General features: G+C 45.5%; 2 protein-coding genes across 17 annotated transcripts in view; one reads left to right on the forward strand and one right to left on the reverse strand.

The window, feature by feature from the left end:
* Positions 1–5,092: 5,092 nt before the first annotated feature.
* On the reverse strand, positions 5,093–16,695 carry LOC144332737 (uncharacterized). 9 transcript variants are annotated; one of them, XR_013400782.1, is made up of 6 exons: positions 15,595–16,695; positions 13,344–15,496; positions 13,077–13,188; positions 12,244–12,298; positions 11,330–11,419; positions 10,433–11,204 (listed from the first exon to the last, which is right to left on the reverse strand). XR_013400782.1 is itself a non-coding variant. In XM_077953318.1 (6 exons), the coding sequence occupies exons 1-5, from the start codon at positions 15,123–15,125 to the stop codon at positions 11,361–11,363; spliced, it is 573 nt and encodes a 190-aa protein (XP_077809444.1). In that variant the 3' UTR covers positions 10,433–11,204; positions 11,330–11,360. The 9 variants fall into 9 exon arrangements, 4 of the variants coding, with proteins under 4 accessions (XP_077809445.1, XP_077809444.1, XP_077809443.1 ...); XR_013400780.1 differs by having other exon boundaries at positions 11,330–12,298; positions 13,344–14,200; positions 14,946–15,524; positions 15,595–15,692; XM_077953318.1 differs by lacking the exon at positions 15,595–16,695 and having other exon boundaries at positions 14,034–14,200; positions 14,946–15,125.
* Positions 12,238–24,474, forward strand: part of NTF3 (neurotrophin 3) — a 65,738-nt gene continuing 53,501 nt past the window's right edge. For 2 of the 8 annotated variants that reach the window (XM_077953322.1, XM_015150881.3), the window contains exon 1: positions 13,963–14,241. Coding sequence is in view for 2 of the 8 variants with exons in the window: in XM_015150881.3 (XP_015006367.1) it covers positions 14,224–14,241 (18 nt within the window). In the remaining 6 variants the exon portion in view is untranslated. Of the gene's footprint in view, positions 12,456–13,956; positions 14,242–14,899; positions 15,330–24,474 lie in introns of those variants that run through there. The other 6 variants (XM_077953320.1, XM_077953325.1, XM_028829179.2 and 3 more) reach the window with 6 other exon arrangements.

A 24,474-nucleotide genomic window follows, 5' to 3' on the forward strand; every position in this document is an offset into this window, starting at 1 on the left:
TATTATATGTCTCTCCCTGTATCTATCCGTGTGTCCATCTGTCAATTAATCTTATTTTTGATGAATTTCAAAATACATTAAGGACATGAGGACATTCCCCTTTAAATCTTTCAGCCTGCATTTCATTAACTAGTGTTTTATATTGTTTTATAAATATTTTTCATTAGACACAAAATTTACATAAATAATTTGCATAAATCTTAAATGAACATAGACTGACAAGGGTATACACTGTATAATCTAAGCCTCTATCATTCCAGGAAGTCCCCTAGTGCTTCTTTCCCATCGTTCCTCACTGCTGCCCCATCCCCACAGAGGCAACTGTTATTATAATTTTTTGTACAATAGGTTAGTTTTGCTTGTTGTAAAACTTCATAAAATGGAATCATATAAAACGTATAATTTTTTGTAAGCCTCCTTTAACTCAACGTAACATTTCTGAAGTTCATCCATAGTACTCTGTGTATCCATAGTTTATTCCTATTTCATTCTAAGTAATATTCTGTTATACAAATACATGACAGCTTGTTTACTCATTCTCCTTTGAGGGATACCTGAGATATTTGTATCCTTTGCCCTGTTTCTGATCTTAGGGACAATGAATTCAGCATTTCACTAGTAAATATTATGTCAGTTTTATGGATACTTTTTATCAGATTGCACCTTTTATCAGATTGTGGAAGTTCCCTTTGCATTCTACTTTGCTGTGTGTGCGTGTGTGTGTGTGTGTGTGTGTGTTTATCATGAATAGGTACTGAATATTATCAAATGCTTTTCCTGAATCTATTGAAAAGATCCTATGATTTTTCACCCTTATCCTATCAATAGAGTGAACTACATTGATTGATTTTCAATGTTAACTGACTGCATTGCTGGGATAAACCCAACTTAGTCAGTCAATCATCTATGTATCTATCTATCTATCTATCTATCTATCTATCTATCTATCTATTCTATTCATGATATTCATGAATATTTTGTGATATGGTTCGGTTGTGTCCCCTCCCAAATCTCATCTTGAATTGTAGCTTCCATAATCCCCATGTGTGGTGGGAGGCACCCAGTGGGAGGTAATCGAATCATGGAGGTGGGATTTTCTCATGCTGTTCCCGTGATGGTGAATAAGTCTCATGAGATCTGATGGTTTTATAAGTGGGAGTTCCCCTGCACATACTCTCATGCCTGTTGCCATGTAAGATGTGACTATGCTCCTCATATGACTTCCACCATGATTGTGAGGCCTCCCCAGCCATGTGGAACTGTGAGTCAATTAAACCCCTTTCCTTTATAAATTACCCAGTCAGTCTCAGGTGTGTCTTTATTAGTATTGTGAGAACAGACAAATATAGAGTTTCAGCATTTGTTTATAAAAGATGTTGGTCTACAACTTTATTTTTTATTTATTTTTAAGGAGAGTAGTGTCTTTGTCTCTTTGTCTCTTTGTCAGGTTTTGGTATTAGGATGATACTCGCCACATATAACAACATGGCAGTTGTCTCAAGACCGATGCTATTACTTCCTTAAATTTTTGGCAGAATGCAACAGTGAAAACATCTTTTTCTACTGTTTAATTGATGGGAAAGTTTTTGATGATAAATTAATTTTTGCTAATAGATAAAGGCTATTCAGACTTTCTACTTGATCATGTATAAGTGTTAGTAAGTTGTATTTTTCAAATTATGTTTCCATTTCACCTAATTTGTCAAATTTATTGCCTGAAATTTTTCATGAAAGTCCCATTTTCCTTTTAACTTCTGTAGGATCTGAGGTTTTAGATCTTCTATTGCTAAGTTTTTTCTCCTTCATATTTGTAGACCAGTCTAGCTGGGAGACTATCAATCTTGTTGATCCATCTAAAGAATAAATTTTAGTTCTTATTTTCTATTTCATTGATTTCTTATCTTTGTTATTTCTTTGCTCTACTTACTTTTGGTTTGCTCTATTTTTTTCTACTTATAAGCATTGGAAGCTAAAACTTTTCCTCTAAGCACTGCTTCAGCTGGATCATATAGATTTTTCTTTTCTTTTTTATGGAGACAGGATCTCACTACATGGCCCAGGCTGGTCTTGAACTCTGACTTCAAGCAGTCATCCCACCTCAATCTCTCAAAGTTCTAGGATTACAGGCATGAGCTACCATGCTTTATCTGAATCCCATAGATTTAGATATATTGTATTTTCATTATCATAAAGGTCAGGATACTTTCTAATTTCCTATGTGAATTCTTCTTTCACCTATGTAATGCCTAAATGTGTTGTTTAATTTTCAATTATGTTGGGATTTCCAGATCTTTTGTTGTCATTGATATATAATTTAACTCCATTGTAGTCAGAGAATATACTCTGTGTGGTTTCATTTGTTCAATGTACTGGGGCTTGTTTTGTGGCCCAGCATATGGTCTGTCTTGGTAAATATAAATCAGGGGTCCTTGATAATAAAGTGTATGCCACATTTTATTACTATTCTACAAATAGTAATTAAGTCAAAGTGGTAAATAGTGTTGTCTTTCTCTTAACTGATATTCTGATTACTTTTTCTACCAACTTCCTAAAGAGAGGTATTAAAATGTCAAATTTTATTGTAAATTGTCTATTTCTCCCTCTACATCTGTAAGTTTTTCTTCTCTCATGTGGTACCAGCTGTGGTCTGCCCTCAAACTAAAAAATATTTTTAAAACAACAAAATCATCTCTATACCCCTCCCGGTTTTGAAAAGTCAACTCCCCTCCAGAATCTGCCTGCATTTGTTCACTTTTGGTCCCCAATATATAGTTTTTGTCTGAAAGAGAATTGGTCTAGAAGAGCTCATTCAGCTGTACTATAGAGGAACCTTCACATGATTTTTTAAAATATTGTTTCCAGGCTGAGCATGATGACTCACGCCTGTAATCCCAGCACTTTGGGAGGCTGAGGGGCATATTACTTGAGCTCAGGAGTTAAAGGTAAGCCTGAAAAACATGGAAATACAAAAAAAAAAAAATAGCTGGATGTGGTGGCACACACCTGGGGTCCCAGCTACTTGGGAGGCTGAGGTGGAAGGATCACTTGAGCCCAGTAGGTTGAGGCTACAGAGAGCCGTGATCGCACCACTGCACTCCAGCCGGGGTGACACAGGGAGATCCTGTCTCAAAAGAAATATTTTCCAGCTTTTTAAGGAGTTTCTGATGGAAGAATTGATATATTACAAATTGGCCTGTATAACCATAAGTGAGAATCCCTAATAAATGTATTTTAAAGGAATTTTTGTATTTCCATAAATAGATTTGATAAAGTAAAACAAATTAAATGCAACTAGTAAAATGTAAAATGTTTATCCATGTACCACCAAAAATAATTTTCCATGTCAGTGGCAAAGTATATATGGGAAAGTACATACTTGCTAAAGTGACCAGATCACTGATATGTGCAATCTCATGTTTGGAAGGAATCTTGACTACCACCTATCCAAATCTGAAACCCCTACACAACAATGTTTCAGAGTGGTCTCATGCCTAAGCTCATCCAGTGACAGAGAACAACTCCTCAGCTGTGGAGGCAAAGGATTCTATTTTTGGAAATTCTGTATGTCAGAACCATCAACTCTGTCTTGACTTGAAATCTGCACCCCTGTAAATTCTACCCATCAATCCTAGCTTTACTCCTCGGAATCTTGCAGATTAGTCACACTTTCCATTTACTTCATGACCCTATAGATACCAGGATCTTTACTACTCCTATTTATTGGATGTTCCTAGGCTCCTGGGATCCACAATGCTAATGCTAGATATGGGTGTCTGTTGTTCATGAAAAAGTAATTAGCAGGTAGATGCAAGAGCTAAGAATTTATCCTAGGACTAGGATAGCTACTGATAGCTTCATCACAGGAAAAATAAAATTAAAAGTTCTAGGGAACAGGCGCGGTGACTCACGCCTATAATCCCAGCACTTTGGGAGGCCGAGGCAGCCAGATCACTTGAGGCCAGGAGTTTGAGACTAGCCTGGCCAACATGGCAAAACCTCATCTCTACAAAAAAAAAAAAAAAAAAAAAAAGATACAAAAAATTAGTCGGGCATGGTGGTGCATACCTGTAATCACAGCTACTCGGGAGCCTAAGGCACGAGAATATCTTTAACCTAGGAGGTGGAGGTTGTAGCGAGCCAGGATCACGCCACTGCACTCCAATGTGGGCCACAGAGTGAGACAAATCCATCTCAAAAAAAAAAAAAAGTTATATCAAAGAAGCATTTCCTCAGCAAAATAGATCCTTTCATCATCTTTAATACAAAGCAAAGAAGATAAAAAAAAAGCAAGAAAGATATGGAGAAAAAAGATTTCCTCAGTTGGGAACCTTATAAGGTCATCTATAATAACATTATTGAAAAGAGCGTTCATCTATTTAATCCTGTTTCTTCAGAAAAGACCAACCTTATGCCATCAAAAATAAGAAAGTAGTAATCACACTTTTAAAGCTGTCTTTTAACCTCACCTGTGCATAAAATTCTTTTCTGGCTCTTACTAAAACCTTGTCTTCTGCATGTTAATGTTCCCTTGTGTGACCAGTAGTTCACAACAGGAACAAAATAAAGGAAATATTAAAATACACTGAAATAAGAAAGAGAGGAAAGAAGAAATGGAAGGGAGGAATTGGAGGGAAATTAAACGCTTCCAGAAGGAAAGCAGATGTGCCTATTTCTCAGGGGCCATATGAACAGAGTAGACAAACAGCAGCATCCTGGGAATCGGGCACGTGGGTTCCACACCCTCACTGATGACTGATTATCTGTGTGGTCTCTAGCAGGTGTGTTCATTTTCCTGGGTTGTAATTACTTCCTCTGTAAAATGAGGGGCTTGACTAGGGGAATCTGAGTTACCTCCCAATGAATGCATATCGTTCATTCATTGCATCTACCTGGCACCTAGTCTGTTTTCCAACCTGAGATATGAGATATGGACCAGAGTTCACAATGGGCGTCTCCTACGAGTTGTGATTTCATTTTCAACTTAACCACAGACTCCCTGCTAACCATGGGCAAAATACATTGTTTTTGGTTCATTAATTTCTTATTTCTAGAAGGTCATCTTCAACTTTCTTGTGCACTTCTTATCTCCAGCTTTCTTGTGCACTTCTTTTATTTGCTTTATTTTTAAGGTATCCATACAGTCAGTTAGGGGAGATGACTAACTTATAGGTGGAAAGATAATAGTTGTCATCATTTGTAAAGTTATTCTCTCTACTCACTCCAATGGAACTAATTTCTAGCTTTTGGACTCATTGTTGAAAACTTCTGATGAAAATTATTTTATGTCGTGGGAAAAGGACCAGTGGAATTTTCTCATCTTTGTTTGGGGGCAAAGAGGTAGATATGCTGAAGTAGTAAAATGCAAATCCGATGCCCATGGATACTATCTTGACAGCAGCTCCAGATTTTAAAACTCATTCAAAGGCAGGTTTTGAACGCTGGGTTGCCTTTGGAATCTGAGCTCTAAGTGACATTTAAGTCTATGTCTGTGCGAATGGAAGAGACATTTGCATGAGTAGACATTTGTGCCTGGATGGGATTCAAATGAAACATAGGTAACAGAACATCAATTGCCCATAATGTTCTAATCCAACATCCTCTAGTTTCTGAGCAGGCATTTACAGAGTTAATACTTACTAAAGACTCGAGGCTCAACTTTTTTCCTGTATATTTTGATATTGCAAACCCTGGTAGTTTTAATTAGTGGCCTTTTAATCTCTGGAACAAAGCCAATGGCCTGTTCCCTTGGACAAATTTCTTAACAACCTGGCACTGAGTGGCTTTGTCTGCTTGTGGGAGCTCTTGTACCCAAGGCTGTCATAAAGAGTTACATAGGTTATGTCTGCATGAAGGAACCAGCTGAAGAGATGGGCGGGCGCTGAAATCAGTTCTTCTTCCATGTGCCAAGTAAGTGTCCCGGCGTGAGCTACATTCACCTAGAAAGGTGTGCATACCTAGTGCACACAAAGGCCTATGGTTTCACCTGATCCTATCCTACTTTGTCTCCATTTCCTTCCTTGTCTCATGCCCTAGGACAACCTGGGGTCCAGGAGGGCTGGCTCTGTGGATATTGCAACCTTCCTACTGCAGGTCTTGACACTGGACTAAGGGACAAGAGACCTGCCTCATGTCTGAGATCCTCTGTGTAATCTTAGGCAAGTTGCTTATCTCCTCCTATGACTCAGTTTCTTCATAGGTATAAAGAGAAAAATGTCACTCTATCAAGGTTAGATGGTGCAGAGGGACAGACAGCTGAGGTTCAAACCTCTGTTTGCCACTCATTCACTACCTATGTATCCTTGACCAAGTTATATAAACTCTTTATACCTCAATTTTCTCAATCTGTAAAGTGGAGCTAATCACAGTACCTACCTATATATCATGAGTCCTTACAAAAAAGCCTACAAAGTAGGTGCCATCATTATTTCCATTTGATGTATTTAATAAATTGTAGCCTAGGAGAAGACACGTAACTTGCCTAAGATCACACAGAGGAGCTCAGACATGAACCAGGTTTCTGTCTCTTAGTCTAGTGCTAAAACCAGTGCATGTGTGCATGTGTGCATGCTTGTATAGATACAGATATAGATATGTATGCTGGCATGGATAATACAGATAGAGATATATCCATATGTACGTGTGTGTGCTGGTTTATGTGTATATATATGTATATGTATCTGTATGCACACACATATGTGTTTGCATGTGTGTGTATATATACCTTTATATATACATATACACACATGCACACAGTGCTTAAAACAGTGCCTGGCCTATAATGCTAAGATTATTAAGTACCCAGTGCTCAGTAGGTACTCAATAAATGTTACCTATTGCTATTATCTGTAGAGAAAGTTTCTACCTGCTAACATTTCCTCTTGTGCTGGGAGTCTGTGGTCTGGACAGACGAGAGCCCAGCATGGGCACCCTTGGCTTCTTGAGCATTATTTGCATTCTGAACTGGGACCTGACGACAGCCTGGTCTCAGGGTGGGGACAGGAGCAGAACTGTCAGCGCATTGACTGGTAAATATAGTAAATCATCCGATGGGTCGGCTGCATGGGGTGTGTCTGTCTGTATATGTTTGTGTGTGTTGGAGATAATAGTGGTATGTAAGCTTATTTTAACTGGAACTCATATTTTCTAGCCCCTCCAAGAACTAATACCTCTTTTTAATGTTTCATGGGAACACTGGACAGAGGGTCTTTAAAGTAAAAAACTCAGCGGCTAATTCTCTTTCTTCAGTTTTTCTGAACGCGGCTGAGTAGAGAGAGGAATATTTTCAAGGAAACATGGAGCTTAGGATGAACGTTCTTTGCCCCGCACCCCACCTCACCCGCTTTGTGTCCATCAGTGGAAGGTGAAGGCTGGTCTTGGGGACAGGAAGATGAATGAAGTGACATTTGCGGGATCCCCAGCCTCGGATTCTGAGGGCAGGTGTGTAGGAGGTGAGTCCTCAAGGGGCATTTCATCACGTGTTGCTCTTAGGCATGGCTAGCCTGGATGGGTCTCAATTAGGAGTAAGGAGACCTAGGTTCCCATCCTGCCTCATCTCAAATCCCTGGAAAGGCTGCACCTTGAGTTGCCAGGCATGTACTTCCCAGACATTCCCTGCCCCTTACTACCAGTAAAAGTGGTACATGGAGGGTGTGGCCAGAACGCTTTTCTAATCCCTAGTGCCACTCCAAGTCCCCTAACAGAGTTAAAGCCTAAAATGACTTCAAACCCAATGGAAGACATTGTGTGATGGAAACAGTTCTAGTTTTCCAGTTGACTTTCTAGTCATGAACTTGAGTCCTGTGTCCTTTCTCCAGCAGGTCCGAGAAAGCGCAAAATGCAGGCTTTCCTCTCCATTGACTGCCCAGTGCTGATGGGTAGGAGCTCGTCAGCCACGGGACTCACAGGCAAACCTGCCACACTTGGAATATAGGGGTCACCTGGCTGCATCTTGTAACCAGTTGGAGACTTCACTCCCAGATATCACTCTGGGACTACTGAAAAGAGAAGAAATCAGATAATACACAATTTCTAACTGTATTCACATTAGTGTGCTATTTGTTTTCTTATGTATATTCACAGTAATGAAAGAAAATGAGGTTAAGTACCTTTACACATGGTAAAAACCAAGGAACTGAAAAGTTGGTTTACTTCCCTGAGCTCACAAAACAGTGACAAGACTCTAGATCTCCTTTCCCCATCTCCCTGTCTCTAACCCAGGGAAAATTCTTTGGATTGCATTGCATGTCAGAATTTTTCTGTTCTGACAGTGTAAATTTCAGCCTTAAGCTCCAACTACAACTTGCCATTTTTGTCCAAAGCATCCAAGATGTTCTTTTGCATCCAGACCCTCCCCCAAATAAAGAAAACCACAGTGAAAATGCCACTGAGTTGAGGGATTGCAAACCAAGCCTCAATTCCCATAATTCCATTCTCAGGCCCGAGCCTTCTGCTAAGGCTAATAGATTCATTCCAAAGTTTTAAGAGTCCACAGTGATCAAAAGCATCTGTATATTCTGAAACATGCAAATCAACCCTGTTTTTCACTTTCATCTCAACATTTGGTAGAGGGCACAAGAGTCAGCTGGCTGGTGAGTGGACATAGCTTAGTAGATGAATGGAAGGGTCGAAGCTCTCTCAAGATTTGTAGAACTGGATCTGAAATATGAAATGCCGGCATATGTGATGACAGGGATAGCCCATCGAGTGTTTTATCATCCAAAGATGGAATTAATGGCTATGTCATATCTATGTCAGACCAAGGTAATAAAACTTTATGGGTTCCTCCCCGTGAAATATTTTGTTTATGTCACATGGGTCTCACTGAATTTTTTTTCTCTTTTCTTCACTTCCCCTCCCCACCCTTTTCCCTGCCCTCTTTGTCTCCTGAGACCTATTCCCTTTGGAAATGCATTAGTTACCTAGGAAACCTTAATGTCATTTTCTTATGAGTGGAGTTTGGTGCAGCATAAAGTTAATTTATAGGGTGGTTAGGAATTCATGTCATGACTGGTGAAATAGGAGACTTTATTATGATTTCTATATCCACCTGTGTGGTAGGAATACATACCTTCCCTCTATCATTACGGGTAATTTCTTGAAACATAATTATGAATATGTATGCCATGTCACAAAATGAGTTGATTCACCGTTGTTCATTGCAATTCATTATATTGTTCAATGTAAGCCCTAGAACATAATTAGCAATAACAACAAACCAATAATATACCAGGCAATCTGTTAAGAGTTGAAGGATATGGTAGAATTTCCTTTTAAATGATGAAGTGGTTCTGAGTGAAAGGCAGATAATGAATAAGACAAGATTTTGAAATCCTTCAATGCTGCCTTTCGTGCACATTGAGGTCCACGTTAGGAAGCTATATAAATTCTAAATATGTCCACTACTTCATTCTGCTAATTTATTGCTGTATTTGTCCAAAGGGGAAAATATACATCCATAAAATTACATTAATGAAATGTGTATGTGTGGCACACAAATAATAATACACAGGCCATTCCAGAGCCAAGCTTCTTTTAAAGACAGTTCATTCCCCCAGTGCTGTGACAGTGTTTTCAGTGTAAGGACTAGCAGATTGGGATTGGCACTCACATTGTGCCAGGCACTGTGTTGAGTGTTTTATATGAATTAGTTCCTTTGGTCCTCATATTACTTCTGTGAGATTGGTGTTGTTTTCACCAATTCCAGATGGGTTCTGAGAAGTTAAGAAACCTGTCCAAAATCACATGGCTACTGAGTGGAGAAGGCAGAGGGCAACCTGCTTTTCTCAGGCACCAAAATCTATTCTGGCAGTAAATTCTAGGTCATGGTCTATTATTATGTTTTTGTTTTTGTTATTTGTTGCTCTGAGTTTCCTCAGTTATTAAATGCAGAGTGGGGACATAGGGCTGATAGAAGTTGACCTCTGATGTCTGTGTTCTGTGTAGAGAGATCAATGCTGGTCCTTGGAGCAAAGCTGTGCTTTCTTAAGACAATAGAAATTTGGGGGAAGACCTAGGCTTGTTGAATAAACATAAACAAGCCACTCAGTTTCTGTGGACAACTTCATGCAACTTGAAAGAAAAGAATAACGTCTCACAGATGACTCCAGGGCATCCGAGAGGAATTGCTATGTGGATTGACAGCCTGTAGCTGTTGGTTAATAATGCTGTTGCCAGTATTTAGTAATGGGTGGGCAGCCACGAATCTTTCAAGCGCTGAGGCACAAAGGTAGCATGAAGCTGCCTTTCCTGAACCTTAAGCTCCCAGTCCCTGTGCAAACACCTTTTGCATTCACTTTAATTGTTTGACAAACGAAGACTTCCAGACTCCATCAGCTCTAGCAGCTGTCTGGGTGGATGGGGGTGGAGATGGAGGGGGTAGGGCAAGACCTCCCCACAGCGCCCTCCAGCAGCAGAAGATGCAACTTGCAAATACTTTAGGATCAGTGAAAAGTGTGGCGTTTATTTCAGTAACCTCAAAAGAGAGAAAAAGAAAAGCAATGGAAGAGGACAAACATTCAAGTCTAGCTGTGTGATCATGGAGTTAAAAAAAAAAAAAAAAAAAAAAAACAAGCTTGTTTTTGACACGGAAAGGGTCCTTGGAGGCCATTCGGTCCAATTCTCTCATTTCCTGGGTCAACATGTCACAATGAATTAACCACATACTGCCACTGCACAAGACCCCCTCCCTCACCACATGCTGAGCCCCCACCACCAGCACTCAGTCCACTGAGCTCAAACATAGAGGAGATAAGTGCTGTTTTTCACAAGGTAAAGGCAAAATTCAATCCCACATTCCCGTTTTGTTTCTGTTCAGTGTTCCAACCACAGAGTGGTGCTATTGCAAAAGATAAGGGTAACCAGAAGGCACGCTCTGGAAATTTGCTTTAGGAGAGAGTTTTAAAGGGGGTTTTCAAAAACAAGATCTGGTTCCTGTTCTCAGAAATCACTTTCAGGAGTCAGGGCCTTACTCTCAGATGCAGCAGGGAGAAAAAGAAAGTTCAGCAACCTAAAAATATAGTCGACAGATGGACAGCCAAAGTCACGGCCACTAAGTCAACTTGGAGAGGGGCAATTACCTAGTGAATCCTAAAAGATCTCATCCTGGATGCTTCCTTAACCAGGGCTATCTCCAGGGCACAAGCTCGCAGCCAGCTTACTTTCCAGTCCTGATCTTTGCTTTTGCTATCCATACCACTACGGTCTTTCTATAGAAAAGAAAAATCTCTATTTAGAAACATGGATTTACTTAGAAGTCACAATATTCTACAGTTTAAAAATGGCTCTACATTGTATATAATAATCTTTTTATTCTGTCTTCTTAAAAACACACCTTTCTAATTCTTTTTTTCTGCCCAGCCTCTTCATTCAGCACCTTGCCACTCTCTTGGAAGCCACAACAGAGACCTGGGGGGGTCAGTCCCTAGTTTGAGAAGGAAGAAATCTTTAGCTCTGAAGCCTAAAGAAAAACAGTAAAGGAAAAGGCAGTTGGAGGTGCTCAAGGGAGATTGTCTGAAAAAGGTCTTCTACTCAGAAAAGAGCTAAGGCTCTCCCTTTGGGAAACCAATCCTTCTGAGCAAAAGTGCATGTTTCACCCTCTGCTCCGGTCTGGGTCTCTCCCTCTTCCTCTCTCCTTCCCTCAGTCCCTCCTCCCCTCTCTCCATAAAGGCACAGCACATATTTGGCAAGATTAAGGTGTCACCTCTCATATTACAAGGCCTGTTGATTGCAAGCAAAGACAGACCCACCAGCTCAGGACAAAACCCCCTGGAGCTGGAAACAATACAAACTCTTCCTGGGATCCCCGAAAGTCCTGGCAAAGTGAGGCGGCCAACCAGTGCAAGGCATCTGCAGAACAAATCCAAGTCCTAAACGCACGGCTTGCTGCCTTTTCTTCTTCTTCGTTTCTTCTGATTTTTCAAGTTTGTTTGCCCCCCTTCCCCTCGTCCCTCCAGACTGCCAGGGACCCGGGAGCTGCCTGCAGATCAGCCCGCACATGTATTTAACCCCTTCCCTGCTGCAGCAGGAGCCAACCACCTCTTTCCTTGTAATCTTCAGGTTCCCGGAGGACCTGGAGCTTGAGGAAAGAACTCTGCCAGTGGATCTGAAACTGGGGCCTGAATCCCTCCTTTGACCACGGCGAGAAGCTGGAGGAGGGGGGCAAGTGCGGGAAGTGGGGGAGGGCAGGGAGGCGGGCCAGATGAGAGGGAGAAAAGCAGAACCCGACAGAGCACGCCCAATCCAAACCTTCATGGTGCTGTGTGGCGGGGTGGAGGGAACGACTCGGCAGCCTCTTCTGGCCCTGAGGAAGACGTCGATATTTTGGCAAGAGGGGAGCCACTGAAGGACGACCCTACCCTTGCGAGGGACCGCAGAAGGTGACGCCTCTGGGCCTCGGTGGGCGCTTCTGGCCGTTTTCGATGTGGCAACCCCCATCAGCCAGGATAATGATGAGGCAGGTACAATCTATCTAGTACGCAGCCCCCAGACTCCCCCTCCCTTCCCACCTCCCCCTCCAAGCCCCCAGCTACTCTCTGCGGCAGGTTGGTCCTGAACTGGTGGGTGCAGTTCCGGGGTTCAACCAAATTCTCAGACAATTCTAAGGTATTTGGATTTTTTGAACCTGGGCCCTAACCGAAACATAGAACGGCTTGCTTATTAGACACCTCGAACGACAGGGCAGGGATGGAAACGGGATACTCGCTTCCCTCCCCAGTCGCTCGTGAGTCAAAAGGTCCTGGAAGGAGATGATGAGAGGAGAGGCTGAAGTGGCAGGGAGGAAGGGATGAGGGGCTTGGAGCGGAGGTCCACCACTCAAGGACTCGGGAAGGGGACAAGAGGGCAAACCTCTGCTCCCGGACTCTCCATTTCTCGTTGATCCCTAGGTGGTATTTTCCCCCCTTCTCTCGATGGCAAATGGGCGAAATCAAGATGACTTAACTTGGTAAATTTAGAGAGAACGGCTCGGAGCAAGTGGGGTCTAACGGGCAGCTAAAATTATCTCCAAATAAGATATTTTGCCCCCCTCCCCCTATCCTTTCCTCGAATGAATCCACCGGTGGGGAAGTGAGCGTCATTACTTTCGGGGCGCCACGAAGACGCTTGCTTGTCGCTCGCCTTTCCTGCTTCTCGCGCTGTCCCCGCGTGCAGACTGGTGGGTGCTGGGCGAGTGATGAGCTGCAGGGCCCCATCCTAGTTTGGAAGGAAGGGGTTTAGAAGTTGGAGGATGGGTGAAACGGGAGGTTGCGATCCATCTCCTTCTCCCTTCCACACTCAAGCTCCCGCAAACGCGCGCGTGCACAGCCCCTCCCTAGTCCCTGGGACCACCCGCCCCCACACCACTCTACCTTGACCTCCCTTGACCGCCGGCACAGCGTCCTGGGTGCGGGTGCCCGGGAGCGGCGAGTTCGCCGGGGAGCGATTGTCCTTGGGCGTGTTCGTGTTGTGGGGTGGGGGGAGGAGTGGCGGGTGGGCTTGGTAGGGGTGGGGAGAGATCTGGAGCTGGAAGGGTCTAAGGTTTGGAGGAGGAGTTTACGCCTCAGACCTGATCCGCCTGAGGAAAGGGGCAGGAAAAGGCCCTAATGCCTGGTCAAGAAAATCTTAAAAGAAAAGAGATGAACAAGAAAAATTTCAAGAAAAAGAACAACTAAAAAAGGCTGAAGACACTAACATGTAACCTGTTACGATACATTTAACGTTTCGTTTTTTCCTGGATCTCTAAAAGGGAACTCAAGGGTGGGGGTTACCGAAGACTACTACTAATTTGGAAGTTTTTGTTGCTGTTGTTGTTTTGTTTCGTTTTGTTTTTCAAGAGGGTCTAGGAGAAAGACTCCTTCCCCGCCGTGGGTCCCGAAGCGAGGTCCGTGGGGCTCTGGGGCGCGGGCGTGCGCGGCGCGGCGCGGGCCGGGCGGGGGAGGGCGGCGCGGCGCGGAAGGGGTTAAGGCGCTGAGCGCGGAGCCATCTGGCCGGGTTGGCTGGTTATAACCGCGCAGATTATGTTCACGGGACTCAGACAGAGTTGAAGCTCCTCTCCCTACCGAACAGCTCCGCGCACCGCCCCGCGACACAGCCCGGCGCAACTACTTTCTTCTCTCTCCTTTCTTTCTTCCTCTCCTTTTTCCCCTGCTGGGTAGTGGCTGCGGCGGGGTGGGGGAGACTTTGAATGCCCGAGCTCGCGTCCACCTTTCTCTTCATGTCGACGTCCCTGGAAACGGCCACACGGATGCCATGGTTACTTTTGCCACGGTAAGGGGAGGCGGCGGGCACGTTGGGTGGGCAGGTTTGGGGATGGGGGTCCACGTGGGGAGGGATTTTCCAGTGAACCGGCGCGGGGGGCCCCAACGCCGCATCCCGCCCCACCCCCATTGCGCCGCGCTCACTCACTTTCCCCGGCTTGTGCCTTCCCCGAAGTTTGCGCTGGGATCTGCTGAGGCGGGCGCAACCGCAACCACGCCGCTACACACACACACACACACACACACACACACGGACACCCTTCTCCACCTCCTCCCCTCTTGTCCCTCGGCTGCCCAAGAAGCTTCCCTCAATCTGGGAAAGTGATCAGGTTTAAGGGACCTGGATTGGAAAGGGTGGGGGCAGGCGAGGGGAAATGGGGACGACGAAAGAGCAGGAAAGGGATTCAACAGAATCAACCACCCACCACCCCCAACCGACCCGTCTGCTCCTCCGGGAAAGCTCCTAGCGCATCCTATAACAAAAGAGGGTGGCAGACAGAACCCCGGGCGGGCAGACAGAACGCCGGGCGGGGAGGTGCTGCCGCAGCTCCCCTGCACACGCCCTGCACCCTGCCGGCCACTGAGCCTGATTCTCAGCTTGCCCCTGCGCCACTCCGGCCGGGGCGTGGGCTGGGGGAGGGGACGCGCAGCTCAGGACCCGGAACGTCGCGTTCCAGTTCTGGGAGTTGAGACTCACCGCCCCGCGCCGCGTACCTGCGTTGGAGTCCCCCGAAAGGTTTTTTTCAGAAAAGACGTCGCGCCCCGGGCTCCTCTTGGCCAGCGCCCACCCGGTGGCCACCCCACCCTGGGCCTTTGCGCAGATGCTGGAGCTCCGTACGCAGCCCGCACATCTGGGACCCCACCGGGCAGCGGCGGGCACCCGGGCCGGGTCATCGCTGGGGATCTCCTCGCGGTATCGTCCAGCCTGTTCTCGGACTTTGAAGCGGTGGCGTGGGAGGCTGGGAGATCTGGGCACCGGCGCAGCCAGCCAGGTCGAAGTTTGAAGGTCCTACGACGGACCGAACCGCCCCATTACCCCAGAGCTTTACTCAGTGGTGGATGCTCCTGATGCAATTTGGGACGCTTGGGAGTTGAAGGGTAGGGAAAGGAGGGGCGAGGGCCGAGGGCATGGGGTGGGGGAGTAGGAGTCTGCTTGTTGCTCTCCGCGGGAGTGGGTGCGCGTCCAGGAGGCGCTGCTTCTTTGCGGGAGTTTGGCTGCTGCGTTCGTTCGTCGTCTGCACTTCAGATGCATAGCAGTGAGACCCCTGCGTCGAATGGTGTCGGGGCTGTGGACTAGAAAGGATCCCTTTTGCTGGAATCGAGGCTCGGGTGGGATTCCCGGTGGGGGAAACACCAAAAATACCGTCTGGCCTCGGCCTCTGGCGGCGGGCGGCAGGTTCTGAGTCCGAATGGAGGCTGCTCCCGGGAGCGCCGGGCTCAGAGCTGGAGAGCTCGGGAGACTGTGCGCCTGTGGACTTGTTTATGTGTGTGAAGAGGTGGGGGCGGGGGCCTGCTGAGAGGGGAGGGGAGCCTGCCAGGGGTGGGTGTTTCTCCTGGAGCCTGATGTTTGTAACTCAGCTGATTATGGAGTGTACTGAGCGACCTGCTTTTTAAATAAAGAGATGCCCGCTCCTACCCCGCAAAACCGCGAGCGAGGAAAACATGGAAGCGCTCTGTCCTGAACGTCAGGATGGGAGAAAGTTGTAACACAGAGGAGACTTTTCCAGCGGTCCTGTTTTCACAACGCTCAAGTTCTCCAGCAGACTCAGCCTGCCTCCCGCCTGCCCTCAATTCCTTTCTGACATGTCACACAAAGAAAGCTGAGAGGTAGCATGTAGAGGATAAAATGCAACCGCCTCTGCCTTGGGCGCAAACACACAGACGTGGGTATCGCGTTAGGAGTTAAGGGGGTTGGAAAATAATGCAGGCTCCTGTAAACAGTGTTGAAGGGAGGTAGAAAGTCTGGGGTATTTCCCGTAGGGAGAGTGTGTGGGATTTTGTGTTGGTGAGGACTGGAGTGTAGCTGGACTTCGAGGGTTTGGTTGTGTGTGAATGGGATCTGCTTATCTGTGGAATCAGATTGTGACCATTGAGTGCGTGGTCAGGGAGGGATGGGGATGTTTTTCTCAGAGAGAGAAAGAGAGAGAGAGAGTGTGTGTGTGTGTGTGTGTAGGGGGAGGTGGCAAAAGAGCTGGAGTCCCATCCGTCTCTGGTGCCTGGGAGGTGTGTGCTTCTGGGGAGTCTGTTGGATGGGCATCTGTGTGCTTAGCGGGAGACCAGAGCTTGCAGGAACATAGGTGTAGCTAATGCGAAATCTGTGCCTATGAAGGGTGTCAGAGCAGGAGGAGAGGTGCAGCCTGTTGAAGACAGATGGCTTGTGCATGCCTGCGCAAACACATGGAGTGGGTGTGGTGTAGGAGGGCGGCTGTGTGTGTGAGCGAAAGGTGGATGCATGTGGAAGGTTGGGCGCCTGAGGATTACCAAAGGGATGTGTGTGGGGGGTGGGGGAAGATTATCTGGGGAGCACGGAGTGTGAACTTTATGAGAGTGCGCTGGGAAATTTGGCTGGAGTGGCATTGGGGCATGTAGGGGGTAGAAAAGTGTGAGCTCAGATCCTCTTTATGGAGAGACAAAGCATTTGAAGGAAAGGACACCGGGTTGGGGTTGGTGTTTGCCTCCCCCCTCCTTCCTCCCCAGAGAGGAGAGAATTGGAGGAGGCTTAGAATGAGGGATGTACATTTAAGGGGAAAAGTCCTTGTGCACTGGCACTGGGTGGGAACAGGAAGAGATGTATGCGTAAGACTGAAGTAAGTAGAGGAATACACTATTTGTGCCTAGTGTCAGGGGTGCATGTTGTATAATGTTTTGCAATGGGTTTCTTATGTAATAGGGGAATTCACTATCACCAGTTCATATTGATAATCAATTAAAGCTAATGGAGTGCCTACTGGATGCTCAGCCCATTGCTGGGTACTGGAGCATGGCACGCTGCCCTGGAAAAATTCCTTCTCCAGGCTCAGCTAACTGATGCAATTTTGCCAGAAATAGACAGAGCTCGATGCTTGTTGAGGTTTCTTCAAGGTCTATAATTCGGTTTCTAGAGATGTTTATGGATCTTGGGAGCCAAAGGGAAGCTGACTTGAAATACATCTCTGGTTTTGTAAAAAGTGGGGCATAAAGATAGGGATGATGTAGACTTTTGTGTATTGAGAAGGGAGCTGGATGGTGTTTTCTTGTGTGGGGTGTGGGTTGGGAACTGGAGGGTGTTGCACTTCAGGTCAGAATGCAGGTCCAGATCCCTTTGAAGATTGAGTTTCTAAGAGTACACAGAGCCTCCTTCATAGCTGGAATGAGACTTGTTATGTGGAGCTGGAGAATGGTGAAGTCATGATCAGGGAAGAGATGGACTGGGGACGTTTGTCATCTTTGGTGTTTTCCGGACTATGAGTGTAAAGCTAATCTGAGTGTGTGTTTGAGGGGTGGTGTGTGTGCACGTGTGTGCATATGCACTTTGGCCTGGAGTAATGTAACTGGGAGAAAACTAGCCAGGTGGATAGGAGGTGTGGATATTCTGGCTCTGGTGAAGGGGGTGCCAGTATGTGTTTTTACAGGAATTCTGTGTGTCTGAGGAAGGATAAAAATTGTCTTGGATACTCAGATGTGCATCTCTAGCGAAAAAAGGTGTACACAAAAGAAGGGCCGTAGACTTTGGGGAATAAGAGAAAGGTGTAGTTGATCGAGTCCATACCCTGAGATGACTAGTGAGGCAACTGGATAGGAACAGAGTGAAGGCTGTGCTTTCGTGATGCACATGTCTATCTGTCTGGACCAGATGATGGGGAGCCCCATTTGATTAGGTTCTGACCATGGTTGGGCGTATGTTTGGGAGGACTTTATTTGACTCATGACATTTTTGAATTCATGAAGTTACAGCTGTGCCATTTTAAGGGTCTACCTTAGTTTTTAGGGGGAAACTCATCTGTATAAGAGATAGTTTAGTAGGGCTTGACTATTGGTCAGAAGATGGGGGACAGATATTTCTGAGGGCAGGGTGGTGAAGTGGAAGACTTTGGATTGAGAATGCCTTAGTTCTAGTTCAGTTCTATCATTTGGGAAAAGTGTGACTTTGGGGACTTTTTAATCTCTTTAACTCTGTTTCTCTTTTTGTAAAGTGGCAATATAATGATTCAAGGAGGAGGAAAGTTCATTCCTCTTTTCTCCCATCAAAACTTGGTGTGTTTAGTTGTATACAGCTGTACAAAGATGAAATGTAATTAAATACCGGTGCTAGCATGTACGAAGGTCATTGCGAAAATAGGATCTGGACCTCTTTCTCTTCACAATGCAACTTAATCAGTAGTCATGATGCTCATGGCATCTCTACTGCTCACTCGCTGTGTAAATAAAACTTTTTATAACTGCCTCAGTTTACTAATCCAGAAGCTGGAGGCAACCAAGCCTAGATTATAGATGATGGAAATCTTTAAGATCTTTGAGCTATTCGGAGGAAAGGTAGTCTAAGAATCAATGTTATTAATGATCAGAGACAGACATTTCTTTATCTTTAACATCAGCTATGCAGACCACAGCACCAAAACAAATGTGACTTGGAGAACAGCAAAAATAATAGTTGTCCTTGACATAGGCACCATTTGAATAAAAGAGGAGCAAAGTCCAGCCTGCCTGGTAAGAGGAAAGCCTGGGCTTTGGGTCTTTGCAATTCTTTGTGCCCAGTGCAGCAAGTTGGTTACAGCCGCTTTCCCCAGAGATGAAGATGGAGGCGCAGGGGGGCACGGAAACCCACTGAAACCTCCAATTCCTCCCAGAAGTTAGCACATGCTGTCAACTCCTGGCTCAGAGTCAGGCTCCCATCCTTGAGTTCAGTGGCCATAAATAGGAGCTAAGCTATTTCCAAGAGGCACTAAACTAATTCTGTTGCTTTTCTTGGCGAGATTGGGCCAATTAAGTTGATTGGAAGAGGTCACTGCTGATGGGTCTCACATTCCCCAGGCGGGACAGGCCAGCAAAGTTTAATTACATAACATTTCCCATCTCTGCAGCTCTACTCCCAGATGTATCAGATGTTCAGGCCTCTCCTCTTCCCCTACATTCAGGATGCCTGATGGAGCAGGCGGCTTCTGCTGCAAGCTTCTCCAACCTTTTCCCAAGCAGTTACAGCACTCCCACCCCAACTGGAGGGAATGTAAATCTGTGCATTGCCTGGAAGCCAGAGAGGACATGGGGGCTGACACAGAAGATCTTCAAAACCCACCACCCTGCCTCAAGCCGCTGCTATTTTACTCTTTAACAAGGCAGGCAGTTTCTGGCATTGGGGATGTTGAACTAATGACCGTTGCTAGGGTTTTAGATTTAGTTTTATTTAAAATTGAGTTTGTTGGAAAAGGGCCAAATCTTCTACTGGAGACAAGCCTAAGCCCTGTGTGTTGCTGCTGATAAAGTCTGTGGATGTACTTTGTGCGTGGACAGGTGTGTGTGGAGTAAGAGGAGACCACGGGATGTGCATGCGTTCGTGCTGGGGGACACGTGAGCACAGGAACTGCCCTGGGTAGACAGGGAGCATTTGTAGAGCTTATGTTATGGGTGGCAGGTATCTGGATGCTTGGCTCAGATTGGATTGTCATTGGATTGCTTCTTACAGGTGGGCCAACCTGAGAAAAAAGTTGGGGACACCTTCTTTCAGATCTTTTTTATATGGGCATGTTGAACTTTGAAGTATGAAGCCATTGTAGATATTACCTCATTCTTGCCTGGGTGGATTTCTAACAAGACTGAGGCTGGACAAAAAAAAAAAAAAGTCATTCAGAGGACTCATTTTAGAACCTGTGAGGACACATGTAGATGGCCTCAGAGTGTTAAAGTATTTTTGTTGTTGTTGTTAATAGTTTTCCATAACCCAGTCTTTTATTTTACCTACAAATACCGAGAGGCTAGAGGTTGCACACACCCCCACATGGTCAGAATGCATGTCCCCATCTGTGCCGTAGTCCTTCTCAAATAGTATTAATTGGGAACCACTGAGGGCTTGCTGTGGCTCTGGGTGTCCTCACAGGACAAACCTATGACTGACTATGGTCTCATTGAAACAGAACAGATTTTGACATGAAATTTGGTGTGGTCTGTTGTGATTGCTCACTCTTTAGTAACATCTCCAGAGAAGATATTTGTTGAGCCCCATTTTGTGTGTGTGTGTGGGTTTGTTCAGTCAGAGATTTTTGGAAGATTTAAGGTTCTCAAACATTCAAGGCCGGAGATGTTGGAGGAAACAGTAGCTTATAATCTCAAGAGCCCAGGCCAGGGTAACCTTCAGTAGCTTGAGGCAGCAGGTAGCTGCCTGACTTGGAGGTGGAGGACCAGGTTCAATGACTGGGCTCTGTTACTAATTACCTGCTGTTGTGTGACCCTGGACATTCTCTCTAGGACATGACTTTGCCATCTGTAAACGAAGGGCTTGAATTAGAAGATATCCCTGTCCCATTCCAGCTCTGTCACTGTAGGATTCCACAGTAGCCACATCCTCCTACCTAATCAGTGCTAATTACCTCACTTGGAGTGCACCCTGGCACGCCCTTAATGAGCTCCTGTTTTTATCTTTGGGGAATGGCTGAGTCAAAGGCAGAAAGGCATGCAAAGAATTTGCCAGAGTGTTTCCTTTTGGCCAAGAATGCTCCTGACGTTGGCTTAGCCTACACAGGGTGTCCAGAGCTGAAAGGGGTGGGATTTGGCTTTCTGATAGGTCTGGTGCTAATCATTCAGCTTCCACGTGAATGTCTTTCAGTGGCAATGTCTCTGACTAAGGTAAGCATCCATCTTTAAGATGATGGATGATGATGATGATGACAGTTAATATTTGAGTACTTACTGGGTGCCAGGCATTATTACAGCCATTACATGGCATTACCTCAATACTCAAAATAATCTCAATTACAAATGGGGCTACTGAGGTTATGTGAGGTTAAGGGGTATGCTGATGTTCTTGGCTTTCTAGCCTGAAGCCTGTGGCATCACAAGCCCATCACCTGCCAGTCAGATTCTGTTTTTTAATGTTCTGTGATGTCATCCAGATGGGAGCTGGGTCCATCTTCTTCTGCAAAGATGGTCACCCCATAGGGTAACCTGCTCCCCGCCCCCGGAAGCTTCCTTTTCATGTGCAAGACAAATGTTTAGGTTTTCTAGACACCTGCTGGCAAGCATGTGTCAGATCTGTCTCAGCTTCCATTGGCCCTCCCCCTTTACTTCTTGTCCTGTTGACAAGGGAATCTGCCCTTACAGAACACGGGTATTGATTTAAGCCACAATTGCCTCCTTGTAAATTCTATAAAATTGGAGCTGGACATCTGGTTTTGATCCACACGCCCATGAGAGGTGGTAGGTCCCAGCATTCTTGAGTCCTGGAATTGCACAGAATCAAAGTGAAAAAGAATATGAATGGAGAGCATGAGGTCTCTTTAGAATTTGGAAGACAACTTTCTTTGATAGGCTAGGGAACTCACACCACTTAGACTGGGGCCAAAGTAGTGAAGGTAGGTTTCTTGCTGGGAGGTTGGGGGGCAGCGGTCGCTGCTAAAGACTGAGGTCCCCAGGCTGTGTTTGATGCAGAGCAGAGCAGCTGTAGAGACCTCCAGCGGAGGATTTGCCACTGCACGTCATTCTCTGGGCAGTACCGGAAGTAGAGAAGCCAAACACGTTCTTGGGGTGGATGCTGCACTTTTTGAAGGTTGTGACTAAAAGCTCATTCCTTCTTCCTCCACTGATTTCCCCACCATCACTACCACGTATACATCATCAAGACAGTTAAGAAGAGGTGACTTTGTTCTGTTGCTTAAAGATATTTGCATGTACAAATAAATGTTGAACACTAACCTAATGCCTATTAAACCCTAGGTACTCAAAAATTATGTATTTACTTTGCTTGAAATAACTTTTCATGTGTAGATTGATAATTATTTCCTTTATATGGAGTATATAGCCTTTTAAAGACTGAGAGCCAGGTTCTTGCAATTTACTTCCCTCTTCCCTCTGGTTCTAGATCTAAGACCCCAGCATTTAAAAATATCCTTCTCTAGCTCTAAGGGATCCCTTAGGGCGTTTGTTTCATGTTCTCAGTCTGAGATTAGCTCCATCTCATGTCTAGAGGACCTGCTTCTAATGGTTCATAAGGTACTTCCTTATGAACTGGGTTCAAGAGGAAGATGCAGCCCTAGAAATCACCTGCTTTCCCAACAGGTGTGTCCCATGGTGTGGAGAAGCCTAGTCCTCCTAACACCCACCTGGCTACCTTAAATAGCTTGCCACATTCTCCCTGCAGAGAGCCCAGACTAGCTGTGTGACTTTAAGCAAATCACTTTCCCTCCATGGGCCTCTCTTTTCCCGGAGAAGGGAGGAGTTGGACTCACTAGAGGGTCACAAGGACACTACCAGTGTGACAGATCACATCTTCCACGATTCTGCTGCTCCCTCGGCCTCATACCGTGGCCCATGCCTGTGATTTTCAGGTATCTCTGCTGGCCTGGAGGACTTACGTAGAGAGATTTGGAGGGGGTGGAGGAGGAAATTAAGTTATGTGATGCCAGATAAGTCATTGAACATATGGATGAGTGCATGTTTATGAAGCACTGAAGGAACAAGCTTGCCAGATTTGTGGCGGATCTTGGATTGGAAGTTGGGAGTATGGGAGAGGTTTATGTGGGATTAAAATTGCCTGTGGGTAGCTGAATTCAATAAGCTAAATCAGAGAGATCCCAAACTCTGAGCAGAGAGATCAGACCCCACCTCTAACTCCAACAGAGACTAACTACATTTTTGGGAAGTCCCCGAACCACACTAGGTCTCACTTCCTCATCTATTAAGAGCTACTGGCTTTGATTATCTCTAAGGTCTTTCTTGACTTATCATTAATTAAATTGTGAGAACTGGGGGCTAGTAGAAAAATCTGGACAAATGCATGGATGGAGAAGGGGATACCTCAAATGGCCTAAATATAGAGGGAAGTGTTCTGTGCGAGTGATATGCCTATTCTTGAATTGGAGATAGCACTGGAGGATATATTCTGTACGTGTATTGTGTTTCAAATACCCCTCCATCATCACCAATGATATTGAAATCATCCTTCACATATTTGCTTAACCTGAGAAGCCTCCCTGCATTTCCCTGGAGAGCCCGGGGCTCCCTTCCCAGCCTCCTGATGTTATACCACTTAGCAGCCTGTGTTTAATTTGCATTCCTAGAATATGAACTTCACAGAGAAAGGTATCTGTTGTTTTCATTTTTGTGTCCCCCAACACCTTGAATAGTGACAGCCACAGGAATGTGTTGAATGAACGAATGTGTGACCAATCATTGTGAGCTCAGAATGTGCAGTAGCGATGTGACATGCCAGGAACTGGGCTCAGAGAGGTAGTGTACCTTGCCAGGGCTTTAAAACAGTGTTACCTTTTTGGCCTGTCCCAAGGCTAAGGTCATGAATGCTCAGTGCTTGCTGGCCAGAAAAGGCTGTTCTTACTCCCTTTTAGAGACCCTTCTTCCCCATGTCTTAGCCTGCATAGATCTCCTGCAAATTGGGGCTCTTGGTCATGGGGAATTGGGTGTCATTCCACATGCATTAGGGTAATTCCTCCTTAGACACTCGGAAAGCAACTCAAAACACATGTTTACAGATTATTCATTAAGCATCCTGTTGGTGGTCATGTGCTAGATGTTGGAGAAGATGCAGAGATTAATGTAGTGCTGCTGGCCTTGGGGTCTGGAAGCTGGTGAAGGAGGCAGACAGGTTATGATCATAGTGCTCCAGGGAGAACAAGGGAAGCAAGGAAGATGGAGTGCAGGGTTCCCACTTCAGGTGTTGTTTTTCAGTACGAACCATGATTGAGAATCCTCTTGGTTCAGGAGCAAGCTGGAGGGTCCAGGAATGGTCTCCACTTCCACATGACAGTGGTTTTCTTGTCGCTGAATTCTCAGGGCTAGGGTGATGGATACTCAGAGACCATTGTGACGTAAGCCATTGGTTCTTGTGGGGAGAGTCGGGGGAACATGCATGTTGTACAGGTGTTGGGGCTTGCAGGGGGCGTAGGTGTGCGTGCTCATGGGAGTACTTCTCAGAAGTATCCCTGCTCATGGCATGGTGGGGGTGAGTCCACCTCAGGCCCCTAAGCTGTACTTCTACCTCCTGCTTAATTACACAGAGTATGTTGTCTCTGTGACCACTTCTGACACAGGAACAGACTGC

The sequence above is a fragment of the Macaca mulatta genome, chromosome 11, assembly GCF_049350105.2.
Source record: "Macaca mulatta isolate MMU2019108-1 chromosome 11, T2T-MMU8v2.0, whole genome shotgun sequence".
NCBI lineage: Eukaryota > Metazoa > Chordata > Mammalia > Primates > Cercopithecidae > Macaca > Macaca mulatta.

Excerpts from the sequence above, each read along its gene's own strand:
- LOC144332737 (XM_077953316.1), bottom strand. The coding sequence starts at position 14,361 with ATGGGGGTGGGGCGGGATGCGGCGTTGGGGCCCCCCGCGCCGGTTCAC. Across the intron at positions 13,189-14,033 it reads GCGGTGCGCGGAGCTGTTCG|GATGGGGCCCTGCAGCTCAT; the intron begins GTAGGGAGAGGA and ends CTTCCAAACTAG. Across the intron at positions 12,299-13,076 it reads GTCTTCGTGGCGCCCCGAAA|GGCCAGAAGAGGCTGCCGAG; the intron begins GTAATGACGCTC and ends CGTCTTCCTCAG.